General features: G+C 40.4%; 3 protein-coding genes and 1 non-coding gene across 4 annotated transcripts; 1 reads left to right on the top strand and 3 right to left on the bottom strand.

The window, feature by feature from the left end:
• Positions 1–2,471: 2,471 nt before the first annotated feature.
• On the bottom strand, positions 2,472–2,744 carry LOC131223537 (arabinogalactan protein 23-like). The gene has a single exon (XM_058218980.1). It carries the CDS (start codon positions 2,742–2,744, stop codon positions 2,556–2,558), a length of 189 nt encoding a protein of 62 aa, XP_058074963.1. The 3' UTR covers positions 2,472–2,555.
• A 6,197-nt stretch (positions 2,745–8,941) lies between these two features.
• Positions 8,942–9,237, bottom strand: LOC131222304 (arabinogalactan protein 23-like). Its single transcript, XM_058217328.1, has one exon. The coding sequence runs from the start codon at positions 9,153–9,155 to the stop codon at positions 8,967–8,969; it is 189 nt and encodes a 62-aa protein (XP_058073311.1). The 5' UTR covers positions 9,156–9,237; the 3' UTR covers positions 8,942–8,966.
• An 8,069-nt stretch (positions 9,238–17,306) lies between these two features.
• LOC131224562 (small nucleolar RNA R71) lies at positions 17,307–17,413 on the bottom strand. Its single transcript, XR_009161035.1, has one exon. It is a non-coding gene; the product is annotated as a small nucleolar RNA R71 (small nucleolar RNA).
• Positions 17,414–19,374: 1,961 nt separating this feature from the next.
• Positions 19,375–19,878, top strand: LOC131223973 (uncharacterized). Its single transcript, XM_058219568.1, has one exon. The coding sequence runs from the start codon at positions 19,375–19,377 to the stop codon at positions 19,876–19,878; it is 504 nt and encodes a 167-aa protein (XP_058075551.1).
• The last annotated feature ends 1,821 nt before the right edge of the window (positions 19,879–21,699 follow it).

The raw sequence follows: 21,699 nt of genomic DNA on the forward strand, positions 1-21,699 counted from the left end.
ATATTTGAGGCCCATGTGATGGGGCCCACCCCTTGTGTATTTGAAGCCCATGTGATTAGGCCCATTATGATGTACTGAGGCCCATGGTCGTGGCCCATTGAGATGTATATTCGGCTCATATGTCGTGGCCCATTGTGATGTATTTCAAGCCCATTGGTAAGGCCCAATGAGATGTATTTTCGGCCCATATGGCGTGACCATTGTGATGCTTTTGTAGCCCATTTAATAAGGCCCATTATGATGTGGCCCGTGTGATTATCTGAGGCCTATGTGCAGGGCCCACCTGTTGTGTGTATGAGGCCCTAAGATGTGGCCCCTTAGTGATGTATATATGGTCCATGAGCGAGGCCCATATTGATGTGTATTAGGCACTTGTGTGAGGCCATGGGCCCACTATACGTTTGGCTCTAGGTGGACCACTCCTTGGGAGCAATGTTGGTTAAATGGCCACATTGATGGGCGATGATGGTTAAATGTCCACATTGTGACCTTCCCTTAGGCCCTTTGTTAGGCGGATTCCGATTGTCGAGGCCAATTGTATAGGCTGATTATCGATATCGATTATCAGTGCCGGTTGTCGATACCGATTATGAGTATAGCATCATGATACATGCCCATGCGCATCATCTGCATGTTTATTATGAGATGTGATTGACCATTGCATATGTCATTAAGCAGGTTGTTATGAGACTCCCTAATAGGCGAAGGTTATCTCACATGAGCACACAGTATGCGCAGAGTTGATGCATGACTGGATTGTATGACTCATGCATCTTGCATTGTGTGTTGTGATTACTGTATGCCCTGGCGATATTAGGGTCATACCCTCCACAGTCATGTCATGGATGGCCAGATGGGACACCGAAAATCTGTTACTAGCATCGGGCCGCCATAAGTGGCCCTGGGTGAAAATTTCTAAACCCTCTAGGTAACAAATGACGCTCCAACGTCGAAACCGAGTGGATATATATGAGTGCATGAGGGCCATATACCAGTAGGCCGCATCTCCCACTATATCGTAGTCGGTTGGAAGGGAGTGTGACTTTACCCGCTTGAGGAGTAGGCAATGCTAGGCTGAGTATGACTAGCTTGAGGAATAAGTCTGCTATCGACAAGTAGGGCCCGATATTGGCAGGCGGATAATGAGGTCTCTTCCACTTAGTTGTGCGCTTAATGGGGCGACAAGTGGCATAAAGTGTACTAGACCTTAGTAATGATCCAAGAGATGTACAGTATTGATTTGTATAGCAGGAGTTGCATACTCAGCATTATATTCATTCATTCACTATCCACTCGGGCTAGTGGTGCGCAACTAATTGTTATGTGTACTTTCGCAATGGCCAGGATTTTGATTGGGCCATGCGACTAACCTGAGATCAGGAGCTTACCACATTAAGTCTATCTATCCAAATTTAGGTATAGGACTGGTTTAGATAGAAGTCCTTTGTGATAGGCCCCATAGCCTGCGATATCACTTACTATCATCCCGACTTTACACTGCAGCTTGGTCATTTCATTTGAACCACATATTGCATATTGCATTACATCCTTAGCATATGAAATTTTGGGTTGCTATGTTTCTGCATTTATATGACCTATATGAGGCTGATGGTATTCATAGCTCTTCCGAATTGCATATTATATTGCATCCTTGGTAGTTGATATCTAGTTCATTATGTTTCCGCATTACGTAGCCGATTTACATCACTTTCTCAGTATATGACATTGGCTTGCTATGTCTTTTCATCGCGTATCCTGAATGAAGTTGATGATATTTTTATGGACTTGTTAGTATTTCTACTTACTCTGATATTGAATGGTTCGTGGACTTACCAGTATTTTCATTTACTCTGATATTACATTCTGAGCACGCATATACTGCTCACATACTTACACCACCTTATAAGCTTTCTATAAGCTTATGCACGATGGATGCATGTAGGTGGCGTTAGGTTGCAGCAGCGTTGAGCATAGAGCATGCGGCCATCTTCTAGAGCTTTGATTTTGATATATGTATTTACCTTTCAGCACTGTATTCAATTGTTTATATTAATGGATATGTGATGATGATGTTGTTCTTGTGATTTGGATATACTTGTGGTTATACTTCTTATGAGATAAATGTACATTGAAAAATTCTCCTTGTATGATCCAAGGATCGGCATCTAGTGTATGAGCGCTGGGAGCCGAGAATAGGATACTACGGAGGCTGTCGGCACCGGATTCGACGATTGAAAATTTTGTGAGCCTGGTTTTCGAATTTGAGGCATGACATTTACTGGTACATTGTCCGAGCTTCATGTGAAGTTCTCCTGCAAGATGTTGCCTCATTATCAAAACACATAAAATTAATAGAAAAATGCTTCTTTATTGCATTTCCGTTCTTCACAAAAATGAACGAACACAAATCTGATCCAACAGTCGATGATCCTGACCAATGTAACAAAAATAAATAAATAAATAAATAAAGGAAAAATAAAAAGAAAAATTCAACCAGCATGCCCTTCTCTTCTTATCTCCCTTGAGAGTCTTCTTTCTTCTTTTTCATGTGAGGCCTACTGCAAGTAAAAAGCAAAGAAGGAAAGGATGGAGGCCCCCACCATCCCGAGGGCGGGTGTGACCGCATCAGACCCACTGTGCATGGCGGGCCCAGGCACTGGGGCCAAGCTCTCCTCGGCAGCAAGGACTGCACTTGCTGAGGCAGCAGCGATGATGATGGCGCAGGAGATCTTTCTCATATCCATTATGGAGAGCGGGAGTGAGAGAAAGATCACCCAAAAGCTGCCGGAAGAATTTGCACGGTTGTGATTACTCAATCCTTTTTCCTTCTTCTTCTTCTTCTTCAGCAAACCTGAGGAGGGAAGGTGGGGTTGGAAGGGCATTTATGGGATTTTTTGGAGGAATTGTTGTAAAACGGTTGAGAGTTTGTTTATAGGGTTTGGGTTACTGTGGATGCGAAAAATCCATGTGTTGCTACGGCAATGGATGGGGTTTTTCGTGGGTCCTGGAGAATAGTTCAAAGACACACTCATTGGACTATCTAGACTATCTCATATTGACCGTTCAATCTGGAACCTGTCCATTTGATGGTGTCCAACTTAATGGTTATGGTCACGAGATAAGAATGATTTTCTAGATATATGATGTATCCTCCGTGTAGCTCACGAATTATAGTTGGATTAATTCGCATGTATGACACTCGTATGGAGGATGAGTTGCACACCGCTGTGCATTAAAGGACTTTGGGAATGTACACCGATGTGCATTAAAGGACTTTGATGCTCTGACTGGGTGTAGATGGATGATATGAAGTAAACTTGTTCAAATTATAGGTGACAGAGGCTTTAAATATAAAAGTAAGCTCCTGTGAGCATTGTACCTTCCAATCTCTTTTGGATATCTTATGTGGGGTTCCCTGGGTAGCGGATTGGCTCTATGGCTAGTATGGGTAAGTGTTGCGTCCAAGACGAGCGTTGAAATTAAAGTTACAAGGGCCCTAAAATGATGTATTTATTATATCCACACCGTTTGTCCATTTTGTGAGATCATTTTAGAGCTTGATACCAAAAATGATTTATATCCAAATCTTAAGTAGACCACACCACAATAGCAGGGGGATAATGATTCTCACCATTAAAATATTCGTAGGGACCACCATTGCGTTTATTTTCCATCCAATCTGTTCATAATGTCACACAAACTTGGATGAAGAGGAAAAACAAATATCATACCGATCCAAAACTGATGTGACCCCTAAAAAGGTTTCAATGGTAGACGTTCAATCCCCACAACTTTTTGCAGTGTGGTCCACTTGATGTCTGAATCTGTGTTATTTTTCAGTTCAACCATTAGGACAAGCTCGCCAAATGAAAGGACTGTTGGGATATAACACATACCTCCTGATGGGACCCACAGAACTTGGTGACATCAACCCACTAGCCATAGACATCAACCCACTGGCCATACTGCTTGTGTGCAGTACACCAGCCAATCCGCTTCACTTCCCTTTGATTAGCCCAAACATCAGGGCCTGGCCCTTATTTGCACTCAATGTAGATTTTCAAATTTATTTATTTTTCCCTTCTGCCTTTACCGAAAGATGGGAGCCCACGTAGTACTAATGACAGGCATGAGCATACCTATTGTTCCCTACGGTGCGGTCCATCAAGGTTTGGATGAGCCTGATTTTTTTGCTCTAGAGGTAATGTGAGACAGCACATATGATGGACGGTCTGGATTTCATGCATGTTACTTCCTTCACATGGCTACACGAGGCCTGCTAAAAATGAACCCTATCAAAGTGAGGTTTGTCCAAATAATCATATTGTAATAAGATGGGGAGACTCTATAATTTTGGGTCATTTTTCTAGTGATCCATACTGTTTATCCGGGGAGCTGCATGTATGGTGGAAAGCTAACAAACGAAAGCTCTCATTTCGATTATTTAAACCCTTCCATAATTTTACTCTTTTTCTTTGAAATTGAACCACATCAATATAACTTTTGTATAATCACTAGGTTAAACATTCAATGGAAGCATTCTTTTGGATATATCACACCTAAAGAGGCCTACCGAATAAACAATTTATATCATTAAAAAATGCTATAATCCAATCAATAGAGTCCATCATATTTTATCATGATTCATGCGGTTCTCTTGTAGTAAATCTCTTTTAGTATAGCCAGATTCCACCTAGGTATCCAACTATATAATAGTGAGGTAATTAACATAGGAGGAAAGTGGCAGTAAAAAAGCACTACTTTGATAACTATATGCTATGCACCTAGCATATTAAAGTACCAAACACTGATCCAAATAACCAAATTTTAATGCCGATAGCACATGGCTCGGTAATCCAAACAATGTATTTGTACTAATTTTCTACGATGCGTTATTGCTTAAAATGGTCATTAATAGGATAGTGTTAACCTTTCAATATATGGCTTACATATAAATGGTCACAAGTAAAAAAACAATAATAACTAATTAAAGGTATCTTTGGATTCATAAAAAAGGAAAGGAGAGGAAACATTATTTCACATAAAATTAACTTTTTGTTCTCTGTCAAGCTTTTTCTTTGTATGAGTTTATGGGAAACGTTATTTCTCGCTTTTTGTCTTTGTTGGAAAATAAATAATTTTACTTTTTATTCTCCTCCATCCATTCCTTTGAAAGGCATTTTTCTCACGGTGAAAGAAAAATAAGTTTATTAAGAGTTAAACCCAAATGTGGCACCATACATCTTCAATCACCTCATATGTACCCCATGTGCTAATATGCTAGATAAGTTAATGTCCATCTTTAGTTACACCACACACATGCTACTATGCCACATGTGCCAATTTATGTACATTAGATTCACACTGTCCACTAGATGAGAAGTGATTTAAGGACTTGATCACGATATTTTATTTTATTTATTTATTTATTTATTTTTAAAAAAAGACTGATCCAAAACCCATATGGGTCAAACCAGATGAACACTGTAAACTCATGCCCCTCTAAAGTCGAGTGGTGGGACCCAGTTTTGTTTGGAATGTCCTTTTTGTGTGTGTGTGTGTGTGTGTGTGTGTGTGTGTGTGTGAGGCAGTAGATATGATGGACGGTCTGGATCTCATGCATGTTTTTTTAAGCGTATATTATACCATGAACAGACCTTTACAACTCATTCGGGCCAAAGCCAGGCGAACAGGCTGAGGCGGAGGCCTATCATAAAAAGAAACAAAAACTATTTACATGGACCAAATGGCACCTAGACCCACCTTATCTAGGAAAATCGAACCCCTGATCGTTGGGGGAGCTTAGCAACGTGACGAGTTAGTAAATTTAGAGCTCCAACCCTAAAGGGGCCATCTCATCCATTGGGCCATTCCCCTCCCTCAGGACATGGCCAAACTTGAACGTCCTAATGGCCCTCATCTTATCTATTCTCAACAACCAATACTTCCTTCGCCAACTTGGCTCCAAAGAGCGGTTGAGGAGAGCCACAACGATCTTAGAGTCAGATTCGACCTCTACCTTATGGAAGCCCAAATCCAGGCAATGAGCTAAGCCATTATACACTGCTCTAAGCTTTGCTCTGGTATTCAAGCCAGGACCGTCGCCCACCAAGAAGGCGAAACAGAGATCCTCATTGTCCCGTCTGCAAATGCCAACACCACCTAACATCCTGAGATTACCGATGGCGGAACCATAGACGTTAAGCTTTACCTAACCGTTGTTTGGCCTTAACCATTTAACAATCCTTGCCGAGAGGGAAATTGAGCTAGCTACCGGAATACCCAGCTTCTTTAGCCACGGCTAGGAGAACCGAGGTTGTCTCCTACCTATAGACGCCACCCAAATCAGGGACAACAATTTCGACTTCACCCGGGCAATCACCGAGGACACGAGAGACGAGACCCCATCGATTTTTTGTGCATTTATAGCCATCGAAGGAGTGGGACGTGTCTCGAAGAAGCGAGAGGAAGCCACCAAGATGAGACCCAGTCCACTACCGAAGAGGCTAGCATAGGGGCCATGCCGAAAACAGCCGAGAAGAAAATCCAGATCTCAACCACCAATTTGTCGCGCAGGAAGAGATGGTTTAGAGATTCGCTGGAGGGCCGGCTATCTTGGATCTCATGCATGTTACTCCCTTCACATGGCTACCCGAGGTGTGCTAAAAGCATACCTTATTTTTTATTTATTTTTTCAAGAAGAGGAAATCTCATTCATAGAAAGGAGACGTTCAAGCATTCGGATGGACCCTAGGGGGTCTCGTTTGAAGAAATTCAATTTAGATAGGGAGAAATTGTCGTTAAGAGTGTGAACTGTACATTGGCCATAACTATTGATCCAGGTATTGATACATGTCACATCGGTCTGTTTTGTGAGAAAATGCTTCTTTCTAATTCAAATTTGTGGTTTTAGGAAAAACTTATCATTTTTAATAAATTTTAATATAAACGTATCTACTTCGTTTTAGAGTTTTAGTATATGCAATTTTCATAGCAATTGCCTGTAATCATGTTAGTAATCATCTAACATGATTAATTTAGGTCTTTCAATACTATTTCTACGTAAAATCCCATTTATTAAATTTTCTATTTTGGATAAATTCTAATTTAGTTGAATTAGAACTCCTAATTAGGATTTTAATTTTTCTTTATAAGTAATATAATCAGAAAATTTGGGGATTCATTAAATAATAAAATTTTAAATTTCTCTTTTTATTTTGTAGATTCAAGAATAACCTTGTGGATTTAATGTTTTGCCTACTTCAGGAAAATGATAATCTTTCTCCTCATCCCATTCCTTGTGTCACCTAGTGTTAAAAAGCATCAAACATAATTAACTATACAAATCGCCAAATAGATGGTAACAAATAGAAATACAAAAATGGTCCACGTTCAACTGAAAAGACATCACATTTGCAACATCTTTTAACACACACGAAAGGCACTCTGTTTACCAGTGAGCCATGGGTTGGAACCCATCACATTTGTAGCTAGCTAGGCTCCTCTTATCTGGAAGATTTTTGGGGTGCCTCCATCCATGCTAAAGCTCAAAATAGTAATTGTTTAATTAGGACCTCACTTTAGTTTTATGTGATGGATATTTCTCCAATTGCAATGGTCGTTTTGCAAATTAGATAAGGAATATCATTTTAGGGGCAAAATGATCATTTCACATATTTCTCTAAGTTAAGGCATATGATGTAAGATAAAGATACGACATTTTTTTATTAGAGCCTAAAAGGGTTTTTTCATGTGCTAACAAGAGAGGAGTGAGGAGAGAAGGTTTCTCACAAGCAGAGAGTTGTCTCCAAGGTTTTCTTCTTATGTATTGGCAAGGCGGGTCTTAGGAATGTCCACTGGAAATAGTTGTCATGTTCCCATTCCATGGTGGTAGTGGTATCCCAAAGACGACTCTAAATTTATCCCGACTGCTTTCTCGAAAGGTTTTGAGCATTTGAGCAACGGGTCTGATCTGTTGTGAGCTATATTTTAGTATGATTAATTGGCTGGTCAATAATTATGGAATGATCACCTGCGACTAAATTGCATGTGGACTTGCAAGGCACCTTTTTTTTTTTTTTTCAAACCACTTGTCTATCATTGGTAATCAAGGGGAGTTATAAAAGCCCTGATTTCGGGGATCCCCAGGTAAAAAAGGACCTGAGGAAACCTATCATATGGCTTTACAACGGAGAAGAAAGGTGAACTAAACCAACACAGAGGCCGATGGAGGCACGGGGACCTCTCTAAACCTGTCTAATCACTCCTATCCCTGTCTTATCAAGTAAAATCATACCGCGAATCCGCGCTGGGAGATCTGCCAGACGGTCAAAAGAGAAGGTGGACTGAGAGTCACTGCCAAGGTGGGCCAACGAGTCTGCCGGGGCGTTCCCTTCCCGAAAGATGTGGACAAATTCTATTCGGCCACCACTCATCAAGGAGAAGATCCTTCTTAACCAGTAAATCCACTTCGAGCCCGCTTTAATTTGCCCGTTCAGAACATTCACAATCTGCATAGAGTCGGATTCGACAATGATCTGCTTGTAGCCCCTAGCTAAACAGATTCTAAGGCCATCATACACTGCCCGGAGTTCAGCGTAAGTATTAGAAGCAATGCCATCACACACCTTAGCTCCATGCCAGCCTGGTTTCTTTGCCACTTGATATTCATGGTGGGTCCCATCCTATGAATGGCTTGATTGCCCTACAGACGTTACTGGTACATTGTCCGAGTTACATGTGAAGTTCCCATACAAGATGTTGCCTCATAATTATCAAAACAAATAAATTGTATAGAAAAATGCTTCTTTATTGCATATATTCTCGTTCTTCACAAAAATGAACGGATACAAATCTGATTCAACAGTCGATGATCCTAACCAATGTAACAAAAAAAGAAGAAAAATAAAGGAAAAATAAAAAGAAAAATTCAACCAGAGTCTTCTTTCTTCTTTTTCTCGTGAGGCCTACTGCAAGTAAAAGGCGAAGAAGGACAGGATCGAGGCTCCCACCAGCCCGAGGGCGGGTGCAACCGCAGCAGACCCACTGTGCATGGCGGGCCCAGGTGCTGGGGCCAAGCTCTCCTCCGCAGCAAGGACTGCACTCGCTGAGGCAGCAGAGATGATGATGGCGCAGGAGATCTTTCTCATATCCATGATGGAGAGTGGGAGTGAGAGAAAGATCACCCAAAAGCAGCCGGAAGAATTTGAATGGTAGTGATTACTCAGTCCTTTTTCCTTCTTCTTCTTCTTCAGCAAACCTGAGGAGGGAAGGTGGGGTTGGTGGGGCATTTATAGGATTTTTTTAGACGGATTGTTGTAAAACAGTTGAGAGTTTGTTTATAGGGTTTGGGTTTTTGTGGATAGGAAAAATCCATGTGTTACTACGGCAATGAATGGGGTTTTTCGTGGGTCCTGGAGAATAGTTCAAAGATGCACTCATTGGACTATCTTGACTATCTGATATTAACCGTTCAATCCAGAACATGTCCATTTGATGGTCTCCAACTGAATGGTTATGGTCACGAGATGAGAATGATTTTCTAGATATAATGTATCCTCCATGCAGCTCACGAATTACAGTTGGATTAATTTGCATGTATGACACTTGTATGGAGGATGAAGTGCACACCGTTGTGCATTAAAGGACTTTGGAAATGTACACCGATGTGCATTAAAGGACGTTGATGGTCTTTTATGTGAGACCATCGACTGGGTGTGATGGATGATATGCAGTAAACTTGCTCAAATCATATGTGAGAGAGGCTTCAAATATAAAAGTAAGCTCCTGTGAGCATTGTACCTTCCAATCCTTTTTCTCTTGGATCTCTTATGTGGGGTTCCTTGGAAAGCGGATTGGCTCCAGCGATATGGCTAGTATGGGTGCCTGTTGTGTGAAGACAAGCGTTCGTATTAAAGTTACAAGGGCCCCAAAATGATGTATTTATTATATCCACACCGTTTATCCATTTTGTGAGATCATTTTTTAGATCATTTTAGAGCATGATACCAAAAATGATTTATATTCAAATCTCAAGTAGACCACACCATAAATAGCAGTGGGATAATGATTCTCACTGTTAAAATATTTGTAGGGCCCACCATAGTGTTGATTTTCCATCCAATCTGTTCATAATATCACACAGACTTGGATGAAGAGGGAAAAAAAAATATCATACCGCTCCAAAACTTATGGGACCCCCAAAAGGGTTTCAATGGTAGACATTCAATCTCCCACAGCGTTTTACAGTATGGTCCAGTTGATCTTTGGATCTTTCTTATTTTTCGGCTCAATCATTAGGACGAGCTCACCAAATAAAAGGACAGTTGGGATATAACACATACCTCATGATGGGACCCACAAAACATGGTGACATCAACCCACCAGCCATATTGCTGGTGTGCAGTACATCAGCCATATTGCTGGTATGCAGTACACAAGCCAATCCGCTTCACTTCCCTTTGATCAGCCCAAACATCAGGCCTGTCCATCCACGGAGTGGGCCCTTATTTGCACTCAACATAGATTGTCAAATTTATTTATTTTTCCCTTTTTCCTTTTACTGAAAGGTGGGAGCCCCCGTAGTACTAATGACAGGCATGAGCATACCTATTGTTCCCTACGGTGCGGTCCATCAAGGTTTGGATGAGCCTGATTTTTTGGCTCTAGTGGTAATTTGAGGTAGCACATATGATGGACGGTCTGGATCTCATGCATGTTACTTCCTTCACATGGCTACACGAGGCCTGTTAAAAATGAACCCCATCAAAGTGAGGTTTGTCCAAATAATCATATTGTAATAAGATGGGGAGACTCTATAATTTTGGGTCATTTTTCTAGTGATCCATACTGTTTACACGGTGAGCGGAATGTATGGTGGAAAGCTAACAAATAAAAGCTCTCACTTCGATTATTTAAACCCTTCCATAATTTTTCTCTTTTTCTTTGAAATTGAACCACATCAATATAACTTTTGTATAATCACTAGGTTAAAACATTCAATGCAAGCATTCTTTTGGATATATCACATCTAAAGACGCCTACCGAATAAACAGCTTATATATCGTTAAAAAATGCTATAATCCAATCACTAGAGTCCATCATATTTTAATATGATTCATGCGATTCTCTTGTAGTAAACCTCTTTTAGTATAGGCAGATTCTACCGGGGTATCCAACTATATAATAGTGAGGTAATTAACATAGGAGGAAAGTGGCGATAAAAAAGCACTACTTTGATAACTATATGCTATGCACCTAGCATATTAAAGTACAAAACACTATGATCCAAATAACCAAATTTTAATGCCAATAGCACATGGCTCGGTGATCCACACAATGTATTTATACTAATTTTCTACGATGCATTATGGCACAAAATGATCATTAATAGGACAGTGTTAACCTTTCAATATATGGCTTATATATAAATGGTTACAAGTAAAAATACCTTTAATTACTAGTAACTAAAGGTATCTTTGGATTCATAGAAAAGGAAAGGAGAGGAAACATTATTTCACATAAAACTAACTTTTTGTTTCTTTTAAAAAAAAAAAACTTTTTGTTCTTTGTCAAGCTTTTTCTTTGTACGAGTTTATGGGAAACGCTATTTCTCACTTATTATCTTTGTTGGAAAATAAACAATTTTATTTTGTATTCTCCTACATCCACTCCTTTGAAAGGCATTTTTCTCATGGTGGAAGAAAAACAAGTTTATTAAAAGTTGAAACCCAAATGTGCCACCATACATCTTCAATCACCTCATGTGTGCCACATGCACTAATTTGGTAGATGAGTTGTCCATCTTTAGTTACACCACACACATGCCACTATGCCACTTGTGCTAATAATGTGTTACATGTGACACCATCCATCTTCCCTTGCACCCCGTAAATACAAAGCACCTCATGTACCGCCATCCATGTTCTCTTGTGCCACACATGTGCAAAGCATCCCATGAGCACCAATGTGCCACATGTGCCATTTTCCTTCTTTAATCATTTTATATATATGCAACATGTGCTAATATATATGCCAATGTCCACAAGTGTTCATTTAGCTTCTAGCTTCCAGTGCTCAGTTTTCCTTAACAGTACTGGTGTACTTGTTGAAACAAACATGCCCTCAGTGTAAGATAGACTTAGGCAGAAGGGAATAGGTGCAAGGGTATATGCTTATTGCTGATGCGGGGTGGGGGGAATAATTTATGTACATTAGATTCACACCGTCCACTAGATGAGATGCGATTTATGTCCCTGATCACAATTAATAATAATAATAATAATAATAAAAAGACTGATCCAAAACCCATATGGGCCAAACCAGATGAACACTGTAAACTAATGCCCCTCTAAAGTCAAGTGGTGGGACCCAATTTTGTTTGGAATGTCCTGATTTATTTATTTTTTGGTGTGTGAGGCAGCACATATGATGGGCGGTCTGGATCTCATGCATGTTACTCCCTTTACATGGCTACACGAGGTGTGCTAAAAGCATACCTTATTTTTATTTATTTTTTCAAGTAGAGAAAATCTCATTCATAGAAAGGAGATGTATGAGCATTCGGATGGGCCCCACAAAAAATCAAGGCACCATCTATCATATAACCCTAAAACAACTCCACACAAAACAAAAAGAAACCCGACCCGGATGGGGGAGACATGGCACCCGGGCCTAAATAGGCCAAATCATCCTATTCCCTTTCTATGCAGCTTCCTCTCTAATGTTACCTACCCCGGCAAAGTCTAAAGCTACTGCACCTCTAATAGAAGCAGAAAACCCTTTCCGCTTTCTGTAAAACATTTTTTGAAAAAAAAAACAAGAAGAAGCAAAACTCATCAAAATGAGGTTTGTCCAAATACATCCCTACAACTTGTAATAAGATAGGCCACTTACCCTTTGAATCTGGGTCATCTTCTAGTGATCCAAACTGTTTATAATGATCTGCGGCTTTTAGGGTGGCTAACAAACAAAAGCTCTTACTTGGATTATTTCAACCCTTCAATAATTTGGCTCTTTTGCTTTGAAATTGAACCATCATTGTAACTTTTGTATAGTAGCTGGTTAAAATATTCCATGGGAGAGTTCTCTTGGATATCCCACATTCAAGGAGTGCCCTATCAAATAAAAAGCTTGTATCATTAAAAAATGCCCTAATCCAATTGCTAGTCCTATCATATTTTATTACACGTCACGTCATTTCTAGTAAACCTCTCTTAGAATAGCCGGATTCCACTTGGGAATTGCAATGGCGTGGGAATTAACATAGGAGGGAAGTGGCACTAAAAAGCACTATTTTGATTAACTATGCTAAGCGCCTAGTGATGTAGGCGGGTCACAAACCTATTCTTGGCACAGCTATACCGAAGGAAACCCAAATGGAAGCAGACATAGTCCGTCAAATCCAGGCCTAGAGCATGATGTAACTTGGCCCTAGGCGGGTCTAGTTCGAAGAAATTCAATCTAGATAAGGAGAAATTGTCATTCAAAGTGTGAACCGTAAATAGGCCATAATTATTGATCTGGGTATCAATACGTGTCACATCGGTCTGTTTTGTGAGAAAATGTTTCCTTCTTATTCAAAATTGTGATTTTAAGAAAAACTTGTCATTTTTAATAAGTTTTAATATAAACGTATTTTATTCATTTTAGAGTTTAAGTATATGAAATTTTTGTAGTAATTGCCTGTAATCATATTAGCAATCATCTGACATGATTAATTTATGGCTTTCTATTTTTGATTAAATTTTCTATCTTGGATAAATTCTAATTTAGTTGAATTAGGACTCCTAATTAGGATTTTAATTTTTCTTTATAAGTAATATAATTGGAAAATTTGGGGATTCATTAAATAATAAAATTTTAAATTTCCCTTTTTTATTTTTTGGATTCAAGAATAACCTTATGGATTTAATGTTTTGCCTACTTCAGGAAGATGATAATCTTTCTCCTCATCCCATTCCTTGTGTCACCTAGCGTAATAAAGCACCAAACATAATTAACTATACAAATAGCCAAATTGATGGTTACAAATAGAAATGCACCAAACATAATTAACTATACAAATAGCCAAATTGATGGTTACAAATAGAAATGCACCAAACATAATTAACTATACAAATAGCCAAATTGATGGTTACAAATAGAAATACAACAATGGTCCACGTTCAACTGAAAAAAGACATCACATTTTCAGTATTTTTTAACACACAAGAAATGCACTCTGTTTACCATTGAGCCATGGGTTGGAACCCTTCACATTTGTAGCTAGCTAGGTATTGAGGGTCAAATATTGCATATTAGACCCCAGTTATTACCTGATTTTACGAACATAATACTGTTTAACGACCTATTTCAATTGTGTTTGTGATGCAAGGTGCATTTAGGAGCCTAGACTGAAACATGATATTAAAGGCAAGGATTTAACGCTCAAAATTCACCAAGACAAGGGATGGACCCCAGGGGACCAAGATCAATGAATTTACACGCCGAAGATCCGAGAAAATCAAGAAACTGAAGCTCAAGTGGCCTGAAAGACGTCTAGAATGCAAGATCATAAGGTTCCCACCATCCATTCAGCTCAAAACTTAGTATATGGTCTGAAGACCATAAATTAACCGTACACGTCAAATTTTAACCATTGGATTTCTCTGAAAGTGGCCCAACGGATAGATCGGCCCCATATCCCTAGTTTGAGGCCCGCCTGATAGATGGATGTGCTTCATTTTTGGTCTCAACCCCTTAATGGGGAGATAAAATGGATGGACGGCACAGATTTCTCATATACATTACAGTGGACCCCACATATGAGGTGAGAGTGCACCGTGCGGTGCACTCTCGCGCCACACTGAACCGCTCAAACCGGTTAAACCGTGAAACAGATTCGCAGTTGGATTCTTGTGGGCCACCACCGTGCATTGACGGTCCGATCCGGACCGTCCATTGGAATCCCACCGATCCTCTTATCACCGCCTAAGTGACACGATTCCAAGAAATAGCGAGGATGGGTTCCCAACCTTTCAAACACAGATTAGAAGGACTTAAGATCAAGTAGGTGGGCCATATCAAAAGTACCCCAAAACCATTCATTCCCACCCGAAATCTCGCCACGAAGCTAATGGATAGAGTGGATTTTCTCATTGACGCTGAGCAGGGGCCCACCAATCATCACAGCACAACTTTCTGCATAGGTCGTGTGTCCGTGAAAACCGGATGCAATATGATGTTGTGGCCCACCAGAATGGCCCATCCGACTAATCCGGACCATCCAAATTCATGTCAGGGGGTGGCCGATCAACTCCAAGGATCCTGAATGGCTCAGATCTTGCACTCGGAGCCCCTGTAGCCGGAACTTCATTTCCAAATGTAGATTGGTTGCATTCTGCTCTGAGACGATTGCGAAAGGAGTGCGTAAACTCCAACCGACTTCCCTGTTGCGTAAAGGGCATTCTCCACTGCCTCTCCAGGCACCGATTCTAGCCTCCCATCCACCGTCCTTCACATCTATAAAGACAAAAGAGAAGAGAGAAGAGAGAGTTGAATGGATTTAATCTCAGCTTGACCGTGGAGTGCAAGAAAGAGAGTACTTTTGTTTCCTGTTTTCATATTTTCTTTCGTAAGTTTTGAGTGTTTTAGCCTCATCGTGTCAGGCTAAACCTCTTAGCTAGGGCTAAGAGGTGAAGCTTGTAGCGTGATGGGGAGACTTTTTTGCTTGTGCCTTTCGTTTAGACTGAACTAATGTTGATTTTGGTTTAATTAAGGGAATGTTTTTAGTTTTTAACGGTCTGTTGTGACTAAAATTAGAATGGGTCTGCGATAGCTTTGAGCATGTTCTTTTCCTTTTTATTATAATGACATCAGGAAGCCCTGTTGTTCACCATCATCTCCTGGCCATGGTTGGATGACGGAACTCTTCCTAACCTTCATATATCTTTTGATTGGTTGTTAATTAGTTTAATTCTGTTGTTTACTTTGTCTCCTGGGCATCGTTTGGTGACGGAATCCATTCTAATTCTTATACCTCTCATCTCTTGAAAACTAGATCAATGGAAGTTTAGTTTGATTTTTATGGTTACACCCTTCAACTGGATGAAGATGAGACTCTAAGTCCAGTTGAATTCTTGAAGCAGGTATAAGATTTTCCTGATCTCTACAAGTGGATCCTCTGAATCCCTAGTTTATTAACTCTGAATTCTTTAAGTTTTAGATTAATATTTCACTATTATTCCCTCATTCGATTTAGATTTCATATTAGTCTAGTTCTAGTTCTACTTAGTTTCAGATTACATATAGGTTTCAGTCCCTTAGGATTCGACATCGGTCTCACCAAGTTTATTACTACATCACAACCCTATACTTGGGGAGTGAACAAGTTTTTGGCGCCGTTGTCAGGGACTGACGGCTTCATTTTTCTAAAATTAATTAGTTTTAGAATTAGTTTAAGATTAGGTTTTATTTTTAGTTTTTCCTTTCTTATTGATTTCTAGAACTAACTTGTTTTCCTACTTCGTAGGATGTTTGATAGATCTTCTAATCTGGTAACTTCGTCCTTATTTCCTTACTTTCTCTAGCCTTTAGATTCAGTTTTATCTTCTAGAAACTAACTTAGTTTGTTTTGTTTTGCAGGATCTTAACTTAGAACTTCAAATTCGGTAACTTCTTTCCATCTTTCCTCTTTATTTCTAGAATTCCTTTTTATTCTTCCTCTTAGGTCTAGGGTTAGAATCTGAACTAAGAGTTGTGAGTGTTTCATGCCCAAGTGGGTTCGTGATAACACTCGTCTCTTGACTGAAGGAGGATTAGTTGAGGGGTTCACTGTCCATCACAGGACTAGACATCGCTCGAGATCCCCAGAGTTAATTGAAGTAATGGCTGCAAATCAACCGGAAACACTACCCCCACCTAGGGTGGAGGACATTCAGGATGAGAACGAGGTGCTTCAAGCACCCCCGCCTCATACTTTACGAGATTATTTACAACCGGCAGGGGTGAGTACGCTCTCATGCATGATTTTTCCTAAAAATACAGGACATATGGACATCAAGCCAGGGGTTATCCAACTCCTTCCTAAATTTTATGGGCTTGAATCAAAAAGTCCATATTTACATCTGAAAGAGTTCGATGAGATTATAGCCACTTTATACTTTTATAATGTATCTGAGGATACAATCAGGATGAAACTCTTTCCCTTTTCCTTGAAGGAGAAGGCTAAGACGTGGTTACATTCACTGCGTCCTAGATCCATTAGCACATGGAATGATATGCAAAGAGAATTCATAAAGAAATTTTTTCCACATCATAAAATGATTACCTTTAGAAAAGCAATCATGAACTTCACCCAAAAGGAGGATGAAATATTCCTCCAATGTTAGGAAAGGTTCAAGGATCTTGTCAATTCATGCCCACAACACGACTTTAAAACGTGGCACATTACAAATTTTTTCTATGATGGACTGACATCTTCCATGCGCCAATTGGTCGAGCCAATGTGTAATGGAGAATTCATGAATAAAGATGTCGATCAGGTATGGGATTACCTTGATAGACTTGCTGAAAACACACAATCATGGGACCATTACCCAAAATCGAACACCACGTCTAGGCTGACTTAATCTAAGGAGAAAGGTGGATTATATCCCCTGAAAGAAGAGGATGATCTCAATTATAAAGTGACTAATCTCATAAGAAAATTCGAGGCCATGAAAGGAAAGAATGATAAGGGTAATGAAATTGTTTACGGCATCTGTGATTGCAACATTCACACAACTGAAAATTATCCTACAATACCTACATTTCGAGGAGTGTTGAATGAACAAGCCAATGTCGTAAATAACTATCAAAGACCTTTCAATGGACTTACCTCTAATACGTACAATCCTGGTTGAAAAAATCATCTAAATTTTAGTTGGAGGAATAGACAAACTGCTACCCCTCAAGATTTCTTTAATCAAACTTCACAACAACAACAAGAGAAACCTTAAGAGGATCCGACTTTAAAATATTTTGAAAGGCAGGATCTTTTCAATCAGGGTATGCTACAAGCCTTGCAAGACCTTAACAAAACACTACAAGAACTTAAGGCTGAAAAGACGATAAGGAATAAAGGAAGCTTCCCAGCTCAACCTCTTCCCAATCCAAAGTTACAATATAAAGTTGGCAACTCAAGCTCTTCAAATCAGATGGAGCATGCTAAATACATCACCACTTATAGGAGTGGGAAGATTATTGATAAAATCCTTCCGATTAGGCCCGAAAGGCCTCAAGAATCAGAAGAGGACAATAATGATGGATCTAGTGATGCCCTACAAAAATTAAAATCGAAACTTCTAGAGAAGTCAGTTGCTCCATTTTTCCAATGGTTGGTTGCACCAAAACCTCTCTCTAACTCTTGTGATATTCTACAAGTGTTGAAAGAAGTAAAAGTTAACATTCCTCTACTTGATGCCGTGAAAAAAACACCTTCATATGCCAAATTCCTGAAAGACCTATGCACGAACAAAAGACGACAGAGTATTCAAAAGAAGATCTTCTTGACTGAGAAAGTGAGTATCATCCTAAAGCAAGACGTGCCACAAAAATACAAGGATCCTGGTAGCCCAACCATATCATGAATGATCGGTAACTACCGCATTGAGCAAGCACTTCTTGACTTAGGATCGAGCGTCAATCTGATTCCCTACATGATATCCAAATAGCTAGGGTTGGGTGAATTGAAAACCACCTTAACCACATTACAACTCGTTGATCGTTCTGTTCGTATACCAAGAAGAATAATTGAGGATGTGTTAGTTTAGGTTGACAGATTCTACTACCCTGTAGATTTCATCATCCTAGATATTGAACCCGTCAATAATGGAAGCACTCAGACGCTCGGAAACGGACTTGCTCTATGCCGACGATACATTGATCTTCGCCAACGCTACATCCTCTTCTCTCTCAGCAATCAACTTATTCCTATCCGAATATCAGTCCGTTTCCACCCAGATAATAAGTCTCCCTAAGAGCATGTTTTTCTGCTCGTCCAAACTACCAAACGAGCGGGTCCGGTCCATTGAACTTCAGCTGCATATGAAGAAAGCGGACGGTTCTACCTCTCAAATAAAAAACCCTTTTAAAGAGTCTGACTACCCCTGAAATGGCTGCGATTCTCCCCCATCTCCCAGCATTATGGCGTTCGTTCTCGTCCTCATCGATCCGCCTGAACTTAATCAAGCAGATCAGTCCGCCGATGAACTGCGGCATAGTTAAAGTTTCTAAGGGTATGGTATTCATGCTAGAGAGAATAGGAAAATACTATAAAATTCTGCCTCCCGGCTTCATTTTCTTATTTCGATAATCGACAATATATCATTTGTTCATTGTGTTGGTGAATATTTGATGTCATTTCCCAATCAAATTGCAATTGCAAAGGATTACGTGAGAGTTTCATTTGACGCGGTCTGTAGTGTCAATATGATAGATCCCTACTTGGCTTCTTATGCTAATGTCACAAATAAATCGGTCGATGTGTTGGCTGACATGTTATATGCTCTGGTTTGTCAGAATGTACTCGAGTGTACCTTCGATGAGGCGGTAATGAAGAGGACCACACTCAACAAAAGTGCAATCACTAAAGTTAATGAAACCGCTGATTTCTGGGGCTATAAATTCGTTAGATATGAGATTACGCGATTCTTATCTCCAGAATTTGAGGCAAACAGAGAAATGAGTGAACAAGCTAAAAGAAGAGGAGCCATAAAAGATTTTGATCGTAACGCGGAAATAAAGCATGCAGTTGCAAAAGCGCAAGCTACGGCAAAGATCATTCATTTGATATCTGACGTCATAAAAGAATGCGAATCTGTTCGGGCTGAAACGTTAAAGATCGCTGACTCGTACTAAGAACGAGATGAGAGGAAGACGCAGAACAAGGCTATTTGTCATAGAATGTTTCAAGTACGAGATGAGAGGAAGATGCAGAACAAAGCTATTTGTCGTAGAATGTTTCACTTGATCTCCTTCCTGCCTTCAGCGGTTGCTGTCATATTTGAGCAATATTTGTGAAGAGACATTTTTGGTACCAATTTGCAGACATTATTTTGAAAAAAGAATAAGAAGAAGAAAAACCCAGATACCACCTTCAAAAAAAATAAAGAAAGCAGGCCCGGGTGCTGCTTATTTAGGTGTGCCAATTATCAGTGGCCGCGTTACTAAGGATGCCTTCAAACCTTTGATTGACAAGTTGGCATCGCGTGTTAATGGGTGGAATGCCAGGATCCTTTCCCAGGCAGGCCGGGTTACTTTGATTAAACATGTGTTGGGTAGTATCCCAGTGCATATGATAGCAGCAACGATTATCCCTGCTTAATCCTTGGCCGAGATGGAAAAATGCTTCGCCAATTTCTTTTGGGGATGGTTCGACACTAAGAAGAAATTGCATTGGACCAAATTGAAGCTTATTGTAGCTCCCTCGGAGGAAGGCGGGATGGGCATCAAGAGGCTTAGCGACATGATGGCTGCGTTGAGACTCAAGATGGCCTGGAACATTGTCTTCGGTCCCAGAACCAGCCTTTGGTCATCTTTCATGCATGCCAAGTATGGGGACCTGCTGTCCAGTAACTTCCAGCAGGATATCGGCAAGCGTCTTGTTGTGGCGTCTCTAATTTTTAAGAAGATCCACTCCTTTCTCCCGCTCCTCAAAGCCAAGGTGTGTTGGCTGGTGGGAGAGGAGATTGCAGGCTCTAGGATGATGACTAGACCGGCCTTGGCCCGCTTTGCAATTAGGCTTCTTCAGTTGTCCTAATGGCCCTCTCTGATCAAAGGGTGAGAGATGTCATCTATCCTAATGGCCCTCTCTGATCAAAGGGTGAGAGATGTCATCGGTCCTCAGGGCCCCTTGCCTCCTTCTTCATTCTTCAGTTTCCTCCTTCAGGAGGTCATCCACCACATTTTTTAGGGAGGCTTTTACACCTTGGACTCTGATGACCAGTGCATTTGACCCTTCACCTCCTCGGGCGAATTCTCTGTCAAATCTGCTTAGGAGGTGATCAGGAATAGAACAAAAATCAGGCGTTGGTCCAGGTGGGTTTGGCATCAGCAGGCTCCCCCAAAAATTTCAATTTTTATTTGGCGCCTTTTGGCAGGAGCGATCCCGATCGACTCTCATGTGCAACAGAAGGGGGTTAACCTTGCCTCTGCTTGCATTTGTTGCGCTTTCGCTGGTAAATGCCCCTCCCTGGAGTCGTTGGACCACGTTTTTTCTTCTAGCGAGCTTGGTGTCTCCATTTGGAACCACTTCCAGGGCCTGCTGGATTTTTTGGGTGCTTCAGATCAGCCCATTCTCGCCAGGTTGAGCAGTGGTGGGGCGGCCTTACCGACAATTTTTTAGGCGCTTCTGATCAGCGTGGGAAGATTATTGATAAAACCCTTCCGGTTAGGCTCGAAAAGCCTCAAGAATCAAAAGAGGACAATAATGATGGATCTAGTGATGCCCCACAAAAATTAGAACTAGAACTTCTAGAGAAGCCAGTTGCTCCATTTCTCCTATGGTTGGTTGCACCAAAACCTCTCTCTAACTCTCAGGATATTCTAGAAGTGTTAAAAGAAGTAAAAGTTAACATTCCTCTACTTGATGCTGTAAAAAAAATACCTTCATATGCCAAATTCCTGAAAGACCTATGCACGACCAAAAGACAGAAGAGTATTTAAAAAAAGACCTTCTTG

The sequence above is a fragment of the Magnolia sinica genome, chromosome 13 (assembly GCF_029962835.1).
Source record: "Magnolia sinica isolate HGM2019 chromosome 13, MsV1, whole genome shotgun sequence".
NCBI lineage: Eukaryota > Viridiplantae > Streptophyta > Magnoliopsida > Magnoliales > Magnoliaceae > Magnolia > Magnolia sinica.